This window comes from Acomys russatus, chromosome 29 (genome assembly GCF_903995435.1).
Source record: "Acomys russatus chromosome 29, mAcoRus1.1, whole genome shotgun sequence".
NCBI classification, from domain to species: domain Eukaryota; kingdom Metazoa; phylum Chordata; class Mammalia; order Rodentia; family Muridae; genus Acomys; species Acomys russatus.
The window spans coordinates 28,038,846-28,056,224 of record NC_067165.1 but is presented as its reverse complement, the minus strand read 5'-3'; the positions used below and the strand labels follow the sequence as shown (position 1 = coordinate 28,056,224).

The window sequence follows — 17,379 nt, the reverse complement described above, 5'->3', positions numbered from 1 at the left end:
GATGAAGTACATCTTGTAATTCATTGACACCTACCCAGCAGTCGCTGATTGTGGTGACTGATGGTTAGAATGATCATTTTCTTTCTTTTTTTTTTTTTTTAAAGATTTATTTATTTATAATTTATACAGTATTCTGCTCAAATGTGCACCTGCACACCAGAACAGAACACCAGATCTCATTGTAGATGGTTGTGAGCCACCATGTGGTTGCTGGGAATTGAACTCAGGACCTTTGGATGAATAGCCAGTGCTCTTAACCTCTGAGCCATCTCCCCAGGCCAGAATGATCATTTTCTAACGATGAGGATGGTAGCAATGGTAACTTCCGGCTCCAGGCGCCGTGCTGTACAGTAGAAGTGCTCACGTTACGCTACGTGGTCCTAAAATACCTGACTTTGACACTTCTCATTATTTTCTAAGGCCTTCCTCTTTTGTCTCCTGCTGTGTCAGTGGCTAATTTTGACAGTATACACACACACACCCTGCTTCCCCTTTCTTCACATTTACTGTTTTTAATCAACTGTAGGCAAAGAAAGCGGGTAATTAAGCACGGAGTTGTGTGTATAAAGTCAGAGTACATGCGTCTCCATGGAGCCTGGAGAGCCGCTGTGTGGGATTCGTGTATGGGTATTCTTGTGTGTACACCTATCATTTCAGTGCCCAGAAGCCTTTTATTACCCCAGGTTTCTTAGTGCCTTGTTGAGGAGTTGCCTCAGGCCCTATCTTCTCCATAAATGTTTATTGAGTTCCCTAGTAAGAATCAGGCCTGTCGTCAGGCACAGGAGGGTCAGCAGCTACCCTGCCAGACAAACGTCTACCCTCATGGAGCTTGTATTTTTAGTTGAGTAGCAGACAGTAAGCAAGCAAACAAATGTAAGGGAATTCTGAGCTAGAATAAGGCTGTAAAGACTGTGCAGCCTGGGGCTGGAGAGATGGCTCAGAGGTTAAGAGCACTGTCTGTTCTTCCAAAGGTCCTGAGTTCAATTCCCAGCAACCACATGGTGGCTCACAACCATCTATTATGAGATCTGGTGCCCTCTTCTGGCATGCAGGATGCAAATAACTAAATCTTTTTTAAAAATAAATAAATAATGTGCAGCCTGGGGAGAGAGCCTCAAGGGTCCGCAGGCGGCACAGTTGAGGTCTTGGGAGGGAAGGTGGAGGCAGGCCGTGGGGAGTTAGGCCTCTGAAGCACACAGAGCTTGGCAGTGGAAGCAACACAACCAGAGGACTTAGGGGACAGGCAGAATCTGATAAGGTATTTGGTTTTTAAAAATTCACTTGAGACTTTAAGGGGCCAGAGGCAGATCTGGAAGACTGGACACCTGCAGCACTGGACAGCTCTTTATGTGTACTAGGTGACCACTGGGCTGGCTGAGCTGCTTCTCCAGCCCTACGGCTGCTTTCTGTTGGTTTAATTTATTTTTATTATTTTTAATACTGTGGAGGGGTGTGTGCAGTTAACTGTGGGGGGCCAGAGGTGTCGCCCTCTGCAGCTGGAGTTACACGTGGAGGTGAGCTGCGGTGGGAGTGCGGGAATCGAAGAATCGTTTGTGCTCTTAACCACTCAGCCATTCCTCCTTTCCTTTTTTTGTTTTGTTTTAGTTTTTTAGATTTTATCTAGAGAAATGGTTTGGTAGCTTAGGGCACTTGCTGACGTTGCAGAGCACCCACATGGTGGCTCACAACCCCAGTTCCAGGAGTCCAGTGCCCTCTTTTAACCTCTAAGGGCTCCAGGCATGCACAGGTGCACATACGTACACGCATACATGTAAGCAAACATTCAGACACGCAAAATAAGTAAGTCTTCCAAAAACTTTTTTCCTTATCTGTACTTGCTTCTTTAAAAAAAAGATTAAAGCTTTATGTAGTATGCTGGTGCACACCTTTAATCTCTGCGCAGGGAGTCAGAGGATCTCTGAGTTCAAGGCTAGCCTGGTCTATAGAGTGAGTTCCAGGATAGCCAGGTCTACACAGGGAAACCCTGTCTCGGGGTGGGGGTGGAGGGGAGATTTTAGTGTATGAGTGTTTTGCCTGCATGTATGTGGATACACCATGTGATTTTTTTTTTTTTTAAGAGATGTAGGATTGAACCTAATGCCCTATACATGCATGCAAGGCAAGTGCTTTATTTTTTATTTTATTTATTTATTTTTATTTATTTATTTATTTGTTTTTTTTTTTTTTTTTTTTTTTTTTTTTGGTTTTTTTTTTTTTTTTGGTTTTTTTTTTTTTTTTTTTTTTTTTTGGTTTTTTCGAGACAGGGTTTCTCTGTGTAGCCTTGGCTATTCTGGACTCAACTTTGTAGACCAGGCTGGCCTCGAACTCACAGTGATCCGCCTGCCTCTGCCTCCCCAGTGCTGGGATTACAGGCGTGCGCCACCATTCTTATTACTGAACCGCCCCCCATCCAGCCTTTCATGAAAGGTTTGGAGCCTGAGCACCAGCAAAGTGGCCGAGAACTCAAGAAGGCCTGGCTCTGACATCTTGTTCTTTGTTTCTTCTGCATGTGGAAGTGCGGAGGCTCAGTACCGTTGTCTGGTGAGCTTCTGAGAGCATTTACAGTGAGGTGGCCACCAACACTGGTGACAGAACAGCGAACAGTTCTGAGTGGGGCGTTCTTTATCTAGCTTTTCTAAGTCACCCCAGGGGTGGGTGTTGTTATTCCCACTTCACAGATTAAGAAAAGGCTTGGCAGCTGGACAGTGGCTCGGGGGTTGTGAACACTCCTTGCTCCTGCAGAGGACTCGGGTTCAGCTTCGGGCATCTACACGGTGCCTCACAACCAAGCACCCCTGAATACTTCCAGGAGTTCAGTGCTCTCTTCACATCTCCCCACACCCCACACACCCAGCCTCAAAGAAACTTTTTATTTCTAGGAAAAACCATAAATCATCCATATCACATTTTATTTACTTTAAGAATATTCCTGGGCCGGGCATGGTGACACACACCTTTAATCCCATCACCCAGGAGGCAAAGGCAGGTGAATCACTGTGAGTTTGGGGCCAGCCTGGTCTACATAGCAAGTCTAGGACAGCCAAGGCTACACAGAGAGTCCCTGTCTCAAAAAACCATAAAAAAAGGAAAAGTTTCTTTGAAAAAGGAAGGAGAAAAGGAGAAATGAACTCAGCTGTTAAGAGGGGCTGGAGAGATGGCTCAGAGGTTAAGAGCGTTGGTTGTTCTTCCAACAGTCCTGAGTTCAATTCCCAGCAACCACATGGAGGCTCACAACCATCTGTAATGAGATCTGTGCCCTCTTCTGGTATACATGCAGGCAGAATACTTTGTACATAATAAATCTAATTTTTAAAAAAGGGTATCCTGAGAGTCTAGGACAGCCAAGTCTATACAGAGAAACCGTGTCTTGAAAAAAACTCAGAAACAAACAAACAGTTTGACTACCATAACCAGCTCTCCTGCCCGGCTTTTCTTGGATTCCAGGGGCTGAGTTCATGTTGTCAGGCTTTCCCCGCTGACACACTTTTTAAAAAAGATTTATTTATTACATATACAATATTCTGCCTGCAGGTCAGAAGAGGGCACCAGATCTCATTATAGATGGTTGTGAGCCATCTTGTGGTTGCTGGGAATTGAACTCAGGACCTCTGGAAGAGCAGCCAGTGCTCTTAACCTCTGAGCCATCCCTCCAGCCCCCACCCCCACTGATAACATTTTGCCAGCCTTCGCTCCACCTTTATGTTTTGAGGCAGGATCTCTCACTAAAGGTGAAGTTATCTACTCTGCTAGGCTGGGAAGTCTGTTTAGTCTCAAGGATGGCAATATCGCCCTCCCACTGCTAGGATTACAAGCATTTACTGCCACCTTTGGTTTGTGGGGATCCAGTTGAGCCCCTGCCCAACACACATACACACCCTGTGGGGACCCAGCTTGAACCCCTGCCCAACACACACAGGTAATGTTTTTCTGTGGGTTTTTGGTTGGTTGGTTTGTTTGTTGGTTTGTTTTGTTTTTGAGACAGGGTCTCTATTATGTAGCTCGGCTGTCCTAGAGCTTCTTATGTAGACCAGGCTGGCGTGGAACTCAAGAGATCCTCCTGTCTGTGCTGGTATTAAAGGTGTGCACCACCATGCCTGGCTTGCTCCAGCTCCATTTTGAGAGTCGGGGAGACAACTGATGAAATGTCTATGAACATGCAGGGTGCTCCTAAAGAGTGAAGACAAGATCTGGGGTGCTGCTGCACACACCTTAAATCTCAACACTCTCGAGGCAGTGGCCAGTGGATCTCTGAGTTCCAGGACGGCCAGGGCTGCATAGGGAAACCCTCAACATCAGCAAAAAAGACTGAAGACAAGGCACTCAGAGCATATAGGCTGATTGGGACAATACTTAAACACAAAGTGCCATGACACGGTGTTGGTTACGGTAAAAGACACCGGGATATGAGTTGCCTATAAGTTATTCTATGGGAAATCCCACTGCTCACTGGTCAGTGTAGTGCATGCTTATAGTGTCAGCTACTTGGTTTTGTTTTGTTTATGGTTTTTTGAGACAGGGTTTCTCTGTGTAGCCTTGACTGTCCCGGACTCACTTTGTAGACCAGGCTGGCCTCGAACTCACAGCAATCCGCCTGCCTCTGCCTCCCGAGTGCTGGGATTAAAGGCGTGCGCCACCACGCCCGGCTTGCTACTTGGAAAACAGAAGTCTGGACAACATAGTGGAACTCTGTCTCAGAAACAAAAACACTGCACCAGGTTGCTCGCTCGTGGGCTGTGTTGGGCAGGAAGGAGGAGCTGTGCTGCTGAGGCTCTGTAAGCCAGACAGATTGGCAAGGTAGAGAATCCATGAGACGCAGCGGCCCCTTCAGATCCGAGGGAGTTACCCCTCTGGCCACAAGCATCCTTCCCGAACTCGTGTGATCACGTGGTCAAATGATGAAATGCTTCATGTGCAGAGTGCTCCGAGTGCCAGAGAGGGACAACGGGAGTCCCTTCCTCTTTAAAGGGCTTGCTGTTGTCTGAAGACAAGTCGAGCTGCTCCTGGAGACTGCCTGCCTCCAGATGTCAGAGTTGGCTCCAGGCACCCGGAGCCTCCAAGGCTTCTTTACTAACAGAAAGAGCAGCCTAGAGACCAATGCCTGCTCCACAGCCGTCCGTGGCTTAAGAGACTTGAGAAGAGTTGCTTCTGAGCCTTCCTAGGAGGGCCGTTTGCTCACAGTCGAGCCTGTCTTCATTGGTGAAGGCAAGTCTAGTTCTAGACCCTGAAAACAGCTTACGAAGCTGGAGACCATAAGAAGACCCAGTGAGGGTTCTGCCCCAGACAGTAGACAGTGACAGCACATGGAATCGCAGCCTGCCTGCTGCTGCGACAGTGGATTTTGTATTTATCACCCATAATCCTTTAAACCTCTCTTCAAGGTAGGCACAACCCCCACTTTACAAATGAATAAAAACATGGAGAGGAAAGGATCTTCCTAAAGCCACAAGGCTAGTTGGTGGGAGACTCAGAAATCAGACTGTTTACCTGTTTCAAAGTATAAGTTGAAAAGAATCATAAGAAACGTAGAACTTCACACAAAACAAGCCAAGATGAACTGCTCCTGGCTTCCTGTGCCACACGGGTGCCATCCGCTGCTTAGCCCTCCCAAGCCTTTTCACACTGGCAGAAACTCTCTGCAGAGTTTGTATAGTTGGCCACTCTGTACACTACCCCCACCTTCTCCATTCCCAGCTCCACCTATACCTAAAATTATCTCCCTACCCCAAACCCTACTTCTCTCTAGCAGAAGGCCCGAGACATGTATGCTGAGGAGCGGAAGAGGCACCAGCTGGAGAGGGACCAGGCCGCAGTGACAGAGCAGCTGCTTCGAGAGGGGCTCCAGGCCAGTGGGGATGCCCAGCTCCGACGGACACGCTTGCACAAACTCCGTGCCAGACGAGAAGAGCGAGTCCAAGGCTTCCTGCAGGCCTTGGAACTTAAACGGGCTGACTGGCTGGCACTTTTGGGCACTGCATCTGCCTAAGTGAGGCTGGCTACCAGCCACTTTGCCCTACCCTCTGCCCATCAACTCCCTTTTCTTGATGAAAGGCACCTCCCCTTTTTTCTCTGCTTTGCAGGGAACCCCAAAGGCAAGTTTGGGCTACCTAAGACAATGACCCCTGGAGTTTGAGGGAGAGTCTCCCATGTGCACACTGAGACCAGTCCAGTCACCAATACATCTGGAGAGCAGGACCCTAGCTCATCAGTTATATGTCCTGTCCATGGTTTTGGATGCATGGTCTTTTTTCCTCCAGCATATTCGTCAACATGCAGAAGAAGCCTAGGCCTTTACCGTCATGCCTAAGCCTGCCCATGGGACTTTCACAAAAGACTTGGATCCACTGGTAAATTTTAACTGATAGGCAGCCAGTGTTATTGGGCAGGGAAGAGGGGTGGGGAGGACAGGAAGAAAATTTGCCCATCTGCTGCCCCTCCCCTTGGCTCTCCACCTGGGATTTGCTATTGAATCTCCACCCCCTCCCACCACCAGCACTGACTGCTCACTGAAAGGCTCAGCGCCCCCAATGGCTCATGGAAGCCAGGCGGGTGATTACAATCCAATTACCTATTGTTGACTCAGCCCACGCAAGCTTTACTCCCCTTTGCAGGGCATGGGGCCAGGCTCCACTCCCCAGTGAGACCCAACCCCCTCCATGTGTATAGACAGGGCAGCAAAAGGGCCTGTGGAGGTCCTAGTCTAACCCAACACAGGCCAACTTGTGTCATACATCAGGACTAAACAGACCCAAGCATTTCCCCATTGACTGCCACCGTCCCTCACCACCTCACACTGATCCCCCTCCCAGTCTTCACAGCTCTTTGACCTGGCTCCTTAAGTAGCCCCGAGACAATTTATTCTCAGCATGGCAGAACGTGCTCCAGGCTTCTTGGCCTGTGAAGGCCATTGCACCCAGCTGGAAAGAGGCAAGGTTGTACCCTTCCCTGCCTCCCCACAGGGCTGTGAGAGATGGCAGTACCTTTGAAGAAAGGTCTGCTGAGCATAAATACTAGCCAGAAACGTCAACCAAGTGCCACTCTGGCTTTCCTATGCTGTCTGTAAGCCCAGCACCTCCTCCCAGAGGGAGGTGGGCTATATTATAAGCCATGTTAAGTGTGTTCTTCAAATTCTTAACTTTCTATACCATGGTTCCCACCCCCATCTTGTGCCTACATACTGGCACTGGTGACCTTTTGGCCATATTCTTCCCCTCAGAATCATGGATAAAGGCCTGACACCAACCAAAAGCCAATCGATGCACCCTTTGGCACGGCCCCCTATACACCTGGCACTCCCCAAAACCAACCCTGGCACAGAGATCCCCAAAAGCAGGTGCTGTACATTTCCCAGCCTTACAATGAGGCTGTTGACAGCTTTAATTAGGGAGGCATGAATTATGTGGCTACAATGCAGAGCCCTACAATTAAGGCATGAATGAGAGGCTGGAGGCAGCAAAGGGAGTCTACCCAGCAAGCATGGCTGTTGAGTCCTGGCTGACTTTCTCTTACGATTGGAGTACCAGTACAGGTGATTAATGGGGCTGGTATCTTCCTGCCTGGGGACCTGTATTCTGGGAAAGGTGCACAGGAGGTTGGGGGGGGGGGGGTGGCTGCCTCAAGAAGCACTGTGAGAGTGGAAAGAGGCAGATCCATTGCTGCCCAGAAGCAAAGGCTGCAAAATGCTTTATTTGAACTCGTGGACGTTTGCTTTCTGCTGGTATGGTTAGTGCAAACTCGCTTCAGCCCTTGCCTCAAATAATAAGGTGGGACCTATTTATGTGTCTTCCACCTGAACACCAAACGCCCTGTTGCAGATGTTAGCCGGTTGTGTTATGGCTATCGGATTTTTTTTTTTTTTAATTTTTAGATAATAAGATTTGTTTGGTAACCGCAACGAAAGAACGCTTTGCTTCGCTTCTGTGATTGGCACCCTCCCTCGCTTGTGCTTGGCTAGCGCTGGGCTTTGACTGGGGTGCTCTGGAAGGGCCCCTTGGCCATCACACCTGTTCGTCTACTTGTTTCCTAACCTTCCGGCGCTTTCTTTCAACCGCCTTTCTTCACGCAACCGAGAGCAAGCCAGCTTGGTGTCTTAGGAGGGATTTCGCCAGCTGTGACATCTGCAAAGCCCAGGTTTGGTGGCCTCTATTGAATCGGGGCAGCTGGGCTAGCTGTATCCCAGACCCAGAGGGCTTAGGGGGAGGGGAGCATTTCGCAGACTGTTGGCGGCTTTTCTCCACCATTCTGTGACGGGGTCCAGAGGGCTGGACATGCAGGGACTTAAGCCACCCGACAGATGTTGGGGGGCTGTTTAGCGTTTGGGGAGGAGGTTCAGCAGTAGGTGCTGAAAGGACAGCTCCTACCTGCCCCGCCATACCCGAAAGGCACCCCTGTGTGTTAAGTCTCCACTTCGAGCCCACACCCCCACATCCAGTGGACTGCTTTCCAGGTGAGGCACACGGAGGGATTCCCCAAGGTGGCAGCGCAGCTCGAAAGGATGCACGTCCGACTGCGCCAGGCTGCCTCCCGGCTCTCAGCCCACTAGAGCCCGTGGCCCCCAGAGCTGCCTCCCGCGCCTCGAGCGGCGCGCCACCCGCCGCCTATGAAACTGGGCGGCGCGGCCAGGCCTCGCAAACCCCTCTTCTCGGGCCCCCAGCTGGAGCAGGAAGCAAGGCGGCCGAGATGTGCCCAGTGTCGCAGGGCTTGGAGAAGTGGGTAGCGGGTTGCATAAGGTGGAAGGAACTTGGTAGTTTGCAAAAGCCAGCTCTGGGCGGGAGCAGAACCGCGAGCCCGCCACCTCCCGCGCCCCTCATTTATTGCCTCCTACTCCAACGCGCGCCTCCCCCACAGCACCCCCTCCCCCAAGGCGCGCCGCCGTCTCGCGCGCCCTCCCCCTACACCCCCTCCTCACTCCAGAGGAGGTGAGTTTAAACCCCGCCCACGTGACCCCAACTGGGCCAATGAGCGGCGGCGGGAGGTGAAATCCGGTTCTAACCGGTCCGGGGCTCCCAGCGCTATAAAAACTTTATAAACCCCCCGGAGCCCGAGCAGTGTGAAGAAGCATCGAGAGCGACCCCCGGACGGACCAAACCCACGCGCAGCTGTATCCCCCGCGTTCAGCGCCGACGTTCCCCCACCGCCGCCATGCCCAAAAGAAAGGTACGTGGCGCGAGCGCGCGGGTGCCCCGTAGCCGCCGCCGCCGCTGCTCGCCTCGAGCGCGGGACTCCGTGGTGGATCGAGCGCTGCGCGGGGTTCCAGCCTAAGTCGGGCTGCGGGCGAACCATGCGCGGCGCGCTGCCCGCGGGCGCCAGAAGCCATATTGGAGGATCGGCGGCGGGAGGAGCCATGTTGGCCGCTGTTTATCCCGCTCCCTTCGGCCGCCCGCGCCCCCTCCCCCACCGGCAGCCCCCTCCCCTCCTCCCCGCGGGCGAGCGAGCGGGCGATTCAAACCCGAAAGGGCGGGAAGGCGGCGCTCGGCTGGGCGGGCGGGGGAGCGTTCTGCCGCCAAAACTGCCGCCGCGAGGGGCGGGGCCGCGGCGTGGCTCCTCCCCCGGCTGCCCACGTTCCCGGCGCACGGGACGCGACCCGCCGCCCACGAGTTCCCCGAGCTCCCGCCCTCGACGGCTGCCATAGCAACGCGCTGGGCTCCGCCTCCGGAGGGGTTTGTTTGCACAATCTGCAGCTGTTGCTCCTGCCTGGCTGGTGGTGGTGGCGGGCGCCGTCCCGGACCGGCTCCAGCTTCTCCCGCGCTTTGCAGCCCATCTACGGGGTCCTTCGTGCGCGCCTCGGCCGTCAGTTGTGCTCCATCGCCACTAAAACTACTTTTAAAGAAACTAAATGGATATGTCTTAGAAACGTGGTGTCTGACGCTTTCCGTTACAAGTTTCTGGTGACGGGGCTACAATCGGGATGTAAAGTTAATAAATTAAAAATAAAATAATTTGGGACTGGAGAGATGGCTCAGTGGTTAAGAGTGCTTTTGCTCTTTCAGAGGACCTGGGTTCAGTTTTCAGAACCCACATCGGGCAGTTCACAACTGCCTGTAACTCCAGATCCAAGGGACCCACCGCCTCTGGTCTCTAAGGAAATCTACATACACATATACAGAATTGGAAATAAAGCAATTTCAATAAAAAATGTTTCTGCCGACTGAATTTTACCACGGAGGTCTTATCTTTTTATAGGCCGAAGGGGACGCTAAAGGGGATAAAGCCAAGGTGAAGGATGAGGTGAGTCTTAAGGCCCGTCACGGTGTTCCATTCCTAGTAACTGACCACACCCCTGGTCTGGAAGTTAGCCAAGAATTGCTTCATTCACTTTCTTTAGTGTGAAACGAACTGTGCGTGAAACTTGTGCTTATTTTTTTTTTTTTAACTTTGTTTCTTTTTATAGCCACAGAGAAGATCTGCACGGTTGTCTGCTGTAAGTGTGTGCGCGCTTTGTTTGATTCCTCATACTTTGGGGTTGGGAAAAGCAATCCCGGCAGGGTTTCGGAGCTGTGGTCTGGTGGGTTGTTACTTTGGTCTATCTGCTAATGGTTTCCTCTTCCCCTCTGCCTACCAATAAGAAACCTGCTCCTCCAAAGCCAGAGCCCAAGGCTAAGAAGACCCCTGCAAAGGTAAGCGGACAGAACCGTCCTTCACTGCCTTAATTAACCTAATTCAACATGGTGGCGCCGCCATCCCTGGGTTTTGGGAGTTATTTTCATAGCCTCGTTCCTGATATTTGTCAGAGGTATCTGTGTCCTTGGCAAGTTAAAATTCTGTTTCGTTTACCGGAGCGGGGTGTGTATTCAGTAGGTAAGCCTACTTTGTAGGACCTGGCAGATTGCATCCTGGTAATACAAGCTGTGAAACTGTTCTGTCTGTCATGCCTTGGTTTTAGAAGGGAGAGAAGGTGCCCAAGGGGAAGAAAGGGAAAGCTGATACCGGTAAGGATGCAAATAATCCCGCGGAAAATGGAGACGCCAAAACAGACCAGGTACAGTTGCTGTTCGCTTTTTTTCTGGCTGGTACTGATCTGTAAACTGTTTATTACCCTTTATATCTGTATCACATGGGTTTGATGCAATTTTCCTCCGATCTAAAATCCTCATGTTTAAAAATGTATTCTCTAAAGGCACTGGCTTATGTTGGCTTGTCCTCAAGTGTCACTCATGTTGGTACCATAAAGTTTAGAAGTTGGAAGTGACCTTGGGTCTTACCTAGTCAGAGCTAGTTTGGGGTTGATTTCGTGAAGTGGGCCATTCCTGAAGTGTGGTCTTGATGTCTGTTAAGTGCCCCAAACCTAATTTTACCCTGGAAACAAAGTGATGCCGTGTCTGGACTATAAGCAGATAAATGTAGTTTGCATGCTGACTTTATCTATTTTTCATTTAGGCCCAGAAAGCCGAAGGTGCTGGAGATGCCAAGTGACGTGTGTGCATTTTTGATAACTGTGTACTTCTGGTGACTGTACAGTTTGAAATACTATTTTTTATCAAGTTTTATAAAAGCAGAATTTTGTTTTACTTTTTTTTTTTTTTTTTTTTTTTTTTTTTTTTTAAGTTATGATGTTAGCACACAGAACACTTCATTGTTTGGGGGGGGGAAGGAACATGTGTCACTAACATAATGTCTCCCAAGCTTGATTGATGATGGAAAACTTCTTCCCCTGATAATTCTCAAAGGCTCCTGTTGGCTCCCAAGAGGCATCCTGGTGTTGACATATGTGGCCACCATGGCACAAAATGCCTCATGATGTGGGAAAACTAAATTCACTTTTGTATCCTCCTTCCCCATACCATCAACATCGACCTAACTCCCTTAAAACCAGAGACCTGTTGGAACCTGACCCCCAAAATTGTTTTTCCAGTCTATTGAGCAATCTGGACTTTGCAGTGATGTCATTGAGTGTCCTCAGAAGGGCAGTGGTTCCTTTTATAAAAGACTGTGGATCTTCAGATTGATAATTCTGCCATTTCCATTTCCTTTCCTGAAAGTCAGGGTCGGCCTGTGAAAAGTTGTTAAACAACATCCTGAATGTGAAATGTCAACCCTCACTCTAAGCTACTTCCCCCTTTTCAAAGCATTGAATGGAGATTTCATTGGGTTTTATAGTGGCTTTCTGATTTTGGTAGTCTATACAAGAAGGGAGTTTGGAAGTTCTTGTATACTGTTACTGATTGTCTGCCCACGTCCTGCCTGAAATACCATGATTGTTTATGAAAAGTATCTTTAATAAAGCTGGATACAGTTAGACTTGAGTGTTGCCTCTGGTCTTTTCCCTGCATTGGGGAACATGGCTTCTAGGTTTCTTGGTTTGATCAATTGGCCTTGGGTCTGTCTAATCACATCTCGGTGGTGAGTGGAGATGGGTATGCTTCCCAGAAGTAGACTAATGCCTGGTGGGTGCAGGGAAGTGGTTCTTCACTGGTGTAGCAATCCTTAAAGTGTAGGCAAAGCTCAGCAGGTCCTGTTGGATTGTTGACAGCTGGGCATCCCTCAGATTGACAGACTAGAGCCTGCTGTTGCTTCTCTCGGGGCAGTGCTGCTGGGTGTGACCATGTGAGATAGTCCACCAGGCTACTGGCCTCAACAGTGTTAGGAAATTTTGGCTGATGGGCGGGTATAAGAAAGCAGCTCTTCTGACAGACTTGTGACTGCAATTTTAACTTGTGTCACAGACCATGCACCTAAATCTTTGGGAAGGGTTTTTGTCTGAGGCAATGGGTGCAGGTATGTTTGTCAGGATTCTTAGACTTGCACTCAAAGGGCACTGTGTTCATTTTGACTGGTGAAACAGTTGAAGACTGGAACTGTGGGCTGCCTTTCTGAATATTAATAGTGAATTGGTGTTTGAGCAAAATTTGAACATAGTTGGGTTTCTAACCAATATTCAGACTGAATATTGTGTATGCACTGCATGCAATTCTGCCATGGACTGTGCTGGTCTTAGGAGCCAGTTGTGCCCTGTGTCATAGCTGGCTGTATCTTTCTAGCCGCTGGTCACCTTTTGCCAAATATGGGATACGTGCTTTGAGTTTGAACCTCTGACCATTTCTGTAGCTTGGCCCGTTCAGCCCCTGTGCTGTGTCAGCCCTGTACTGAACTAAAGCCTGGACACAGCCATGTACCGCCTGGCTATACTTTTACACTGTGGCCCCACAGCACTTGGGAGGCTTAGTCAAGATCTGCAGTTCAGGAGTTGGAAAACAGACTTGGCCACATGAAAAACATTTCTGCACCAAAAAATGGACCCTTCTGGGCTTGGAGGTATAACTTGGTGGTATAACTTTGACTCTTACAAAGGACACAGGTTTGGTTGCCAGCAGACACATGACCTGCTAACCTCTGGCACTTAACTCCACTTTAACTAATACCCTCTCCTAGCCCCTTCCATGGGCACCAGGTACACACGTGGTACACAAACATGTAGACAAAAAAAATTTTGTAATAAAGTGGACCTTTCTCAGGATAGAGAGATGGCTTAACAGTTCCAGAGGACCCAGGTTCAGTTCCCAGCACCCATATCCCAGCTCAAAACCAACTACAGGTCCAGGGGATCCAACACCTTTGTGTTGTAGGGTATGTATTAGACTCTTGAGGGCTATTCTAACTGGGCAAGCCCCTCCCCCAATAATTGAACCAGGACTTACCAGTTTATGTAAACAACTTTGGTACAATAACTGGACAAGTTAGATTTGTTTAAGCAAATTTTCTAAGTTAGTCTCAATAACCCGTTACCTCCCAATAAGTCTTACTGTCTAGGCTGCATCCGCTCCATCAGGCCACATCCTCTTGTCCTCTTTCTCCATCTTTATCCCTCTCCCTCTTCTCACAGCCTTGAGGTACCTTCTGAGACAACTTCCCCAGCCCAGGTACAGAAGCCCCATCTACCTCTATTCTGTCCAACTACAGGCTCCAACCTTATTTTAGCCAATCAAACCATTGAGGATCAAAGTTTACACAACATCACTTCAGAGTACCATACTCTTGGGGGCCAGAACTTAGCAGCTGAATACAGAGAGTACCAGACCAACACCCAACATCCTCTCACAGATTAATGGGCAAGCAAAATACCAATACATATAAAATAAAGGTGAATTTAACTTTAAAAGTGGGCCTGTTGAGCCGGGCGTGGTGGCGCATGCCTTTAATCCCAGCACTCGGGAGGCAGAGGCAGGCGGATCGCTGTGAGTTCGAGGCCAGCCTGGTCTACAAAGTGAGTCCAGGATGTCCAAGGCTACACAGAGAAACCCTTTCTCGAAAAACCAAAAAAAAAAAAAAAAAAAAAAAGTGGGCCTGTAACAAGTCCCAGCTTTTTCTTTTTTCTGGAGACATGAGCTTTGGCTGTCTGGAACTGGCCCTCCACCAGATAAACCTTAACCATCTCTGCCTCTTGTTTCCCTTGCTGAGATTACTGGCATGCCACACCACCATCCAACCCAGGCTCAGCTCTTCAGAGAGGAAGTCTATATATACCAAGTTGTGCATAGACCTCATTTCGTCCAACTGGCCATAATTGTCTGGAAATATACCATACCAATACCCAGAGGCAGGATTTCAAGAGTTTTTTTTTTCCCCTCAAAAAAACTCATTTCTAGAAAGCTCTTCAGCAGCCTGTGTTTCGTTAGAACTGCGGCGGCGGCTCTCAGCCTGTGGGCCACGGGCTGCCTAAGACTACCAGTAAGCACAGATACCTGTGATTGACAACAGTAGCAAGACTACAACTATGAAGTAGCATCAAAATGATTTCATGCTTGGGGGGGTCACACAACATAACTTCATTAAAGGGTTGGAGCATCAGGAAGGGGCGGTATGTACAGTTTGTGGTGAGAACACTGTCTAGCACCAGAATGGTTCCGTCATTCCATTTCCACCCCCAAAAAGCCACAGTGCACTCACTGGCGGCTAACGCCCCTTTTCCTCTTCCCCAAACCTTAGGTAACCACTAGTCACCTATCTAAAGATTTACCTATTCTGAATATTTCTTTAAGTGTAATCAAAGATTCTGTGGTCTTTTGAAATGTAGCACTGTTTCCTACTGCCAGATAGTCTTGTCCTGCCAGCGGCCAATAATGACACAGAGACTTACTATAATTTATTATAGCCTAGGCCTTGGCTGGCTAACTCCCAACTGGCTTGTATAAATTAATTAACCCCATTTATTCTAATCCACATTGGCCAAGTGGTCTGTTACCTCTCACTATGTCCCTGTAAGTCCAACTTCCTCTTTGTCTTGCTGGCAAATTCCCCATGCCTGAGTACGTTCCAAGTTCCTCTCTCTGCCCACGTGTCCTGCCTTTCCTCTCAGTCCTAGCTGTAGGCCATCGGCTCTTTATTAATTCAGTCAGAAGGTGAAGGAAGTGTATTTACAAAACACTGAGACAGGTGGTACTTCATAAAAATGAGAATACCAAAGTTCTCAAGTCTCTGCTGGAACAGAACTCAGCATTTGAATAATACAAACACAACCTTTACACAGTGCACAAAAGATCACCCAACATTTCCCCCTTTTAGTTCAATAAAAGGCTTTTTTTTTTTTTTTCTAGCATCAATAATCTATACAATAAGAATAATTGATGAAAACTATCAGGTAAGAATTAAATTCACAAGGTCTAGACCATTTGTATTTGCCAATCTTGGAGACAGTACTCTACTGCCTACCATATCTTTTCCATTCCTAAATCACTTTCTTTCATGATTTGTATTTATCAACCTAAAAAAAAAAAAATCATTTCAGACCTTAAAACATTTTTCTTAAATCCTAAACAACTTAAGCTTATATGTGAGACTGTAACTATGTAGTCTTCAACCCCATCAGAGACCTGAGAAGGATAAATATTACTTGAGTAACAGGAAGTGCAGAACAATCGGCTTCCAAAACTATAGAAATGACAGAGACTTCTGGTTGCCTGGACAGTCAACCAAGGTTCCTCGGCAACACTGGGGCATCCATCTTCAGCCTACAGACCCAGAATATCTGATAGATTTGTTTGTGAAGAAGGAATTTTGAAGGACTGGCCTACCTTGTCTTGGCATGGTAGTCGACTTTCCAGTGTCCTGCTTGTCCACAATTTGGACAGCATGCTACCAGCAGTCAAGTTGAGGCAGTTTTTTTGCACAGTGGCAAGCTTTGCCACATTTGAGGCAAACTCCATGTGGAAGTTCTTCAATGCTCATCATCATCTTCTTTGAAGTAGAATAGGAGTGCTGCCAGGAGCAGACGTCTCACTGTCACAAAAAGCCTTTTGTTATTAAAACATCTTAATACAATATTCTGTCAATTGGTGAAGTTTTTGAAGACCATCTATCTGCCTCAGTATAAGTCATTGAGCAAACATAATTTGTTTCCACCTGTTTACTGTCTGCTTAACTTTGAAAACATTAACAGGAGGCTAAATAAAGCTTTTGTTTGTTTGTTTTTTGAGACAGGGTTTCTCTGTGTAGCCTTGGCTGTCCAGGACTCACTTTGTAGACCTCGAACTCACAACGATCCGCCTGCCTCTGCCTCCTGAGTGCTGGGATTAAAGGCGTGCACCACCATGCCCAGTTTATCCTATCATTTCTAGCTCTCTCTTTTTTTCTTTTAACCTCCTTTCCCTAAATTCCCCCCTAACACTAGGTAGGAGAAAAAAAGAATAGAGGAAAGAAAAAGAGAGAACGAGATCCCTGAATCTAACCTCCTCTAGTTTGTTTCCCTGACCAAGACCGTTAACAACTTGTGATCAACGCCCCTAAATGATGACAAACATCCATCACGCATCGAGTGACCAACACCCACCCACTCCTCTTCTTGAGATTGGAGCCATTGTGTTCTTAAAATTGCTTCCTGTTGTCTGGGGGTGACATCTCTGTTGGGGACGTTAAGAAAATTGGAATAATGGCCAAGTCTTGGGAGAGCTAGCTGTATTGATTGTTGTCCACTCTCCGTGGCATAGGAAAGTTGAGGGCCCAACTCAAGTCCTGGCTGGAACCGTCTGTAAGGCTGAACCATCTTAGCCAGCTAGTTTAAAGTTGTCCTGAATGCAAATTTTTGAGGAAATTGTAACTAAGGCAGTCTGTGAGGCTGGACCATCTGGGATGCTTGACCCGTCTTCATTGATGTCTGATTCTTTTGTTCTGAAAACACGGGAACTTTTCTTTTTTCATTTTCAGTTTTTCGAGACAGGGTTTCTATGTGTAATAGACCTGGCTGCCCTGGACTCACTTTGTAGACCAGGCTAGCCTCAAACTCATAGAGATCCACCTGCCTCGGCATGTGCCATCGTGCCTAGCAGCCCAGGAACTTTTAAAGGTAATAAACAGTGTGCACAAATCAGCTAAAGATGATTCTCTGCTCTCTGTTTGAGCAGGTGATGGGCATCAAACTTTATAAGTCCCTTTGGACTGTACAACCAAACT

General features: G+C 48.2%; 1 protein-coding gene and 1 long non-coding RNA gene across 3 annotated transcripts in view; both read left to right on the top strand.

Annotated features, from left to right (window-relative positions):
• The window catches only part of Dhdds (dehydrodolichyl diphosphate synthase subunit), a 30,151-nt gene extending 23,560 nt beyond the window's left edge, over positions 1 to 6,591 (top strand). The window contains exon 8 of one of the 2 annotated variants that reach the window (XM_051171241.1): positions 5,744 to 6,591. In XM_051171241.1, the coding sequence (XP_051027198.1) occupies positions 5,744 to 5,983 (240 nt within the window). In that variant the 3' untranslated portion in view covers positions 5,984 to 6,591. The remainder of the gene's footprint in view (positions 1 to 5,743) is intronic. The other variant, XM_051171242.1, reaches the window with a different exon arrangement.
• Positions 6,592 to 10,367: 3,776 nt separating this feature from the next.
• On the top strand, positions 10,368 to 11,541 carry LOC127211375 (uncharacterized). The gene is made up of 4 exons (XR_007833422.1): positions 10,368 to 10,417; positions 10,563 to 10,613; positions 10,880 to 10,975; positions 11,374 to 11,541. It is a non-coding gene; the product is annotated as an uncharacterized LOC127211375 (long non-coding RNA).
• Positions 11,542 to 17,379: the final 5,838 nt, after the last annotated feature.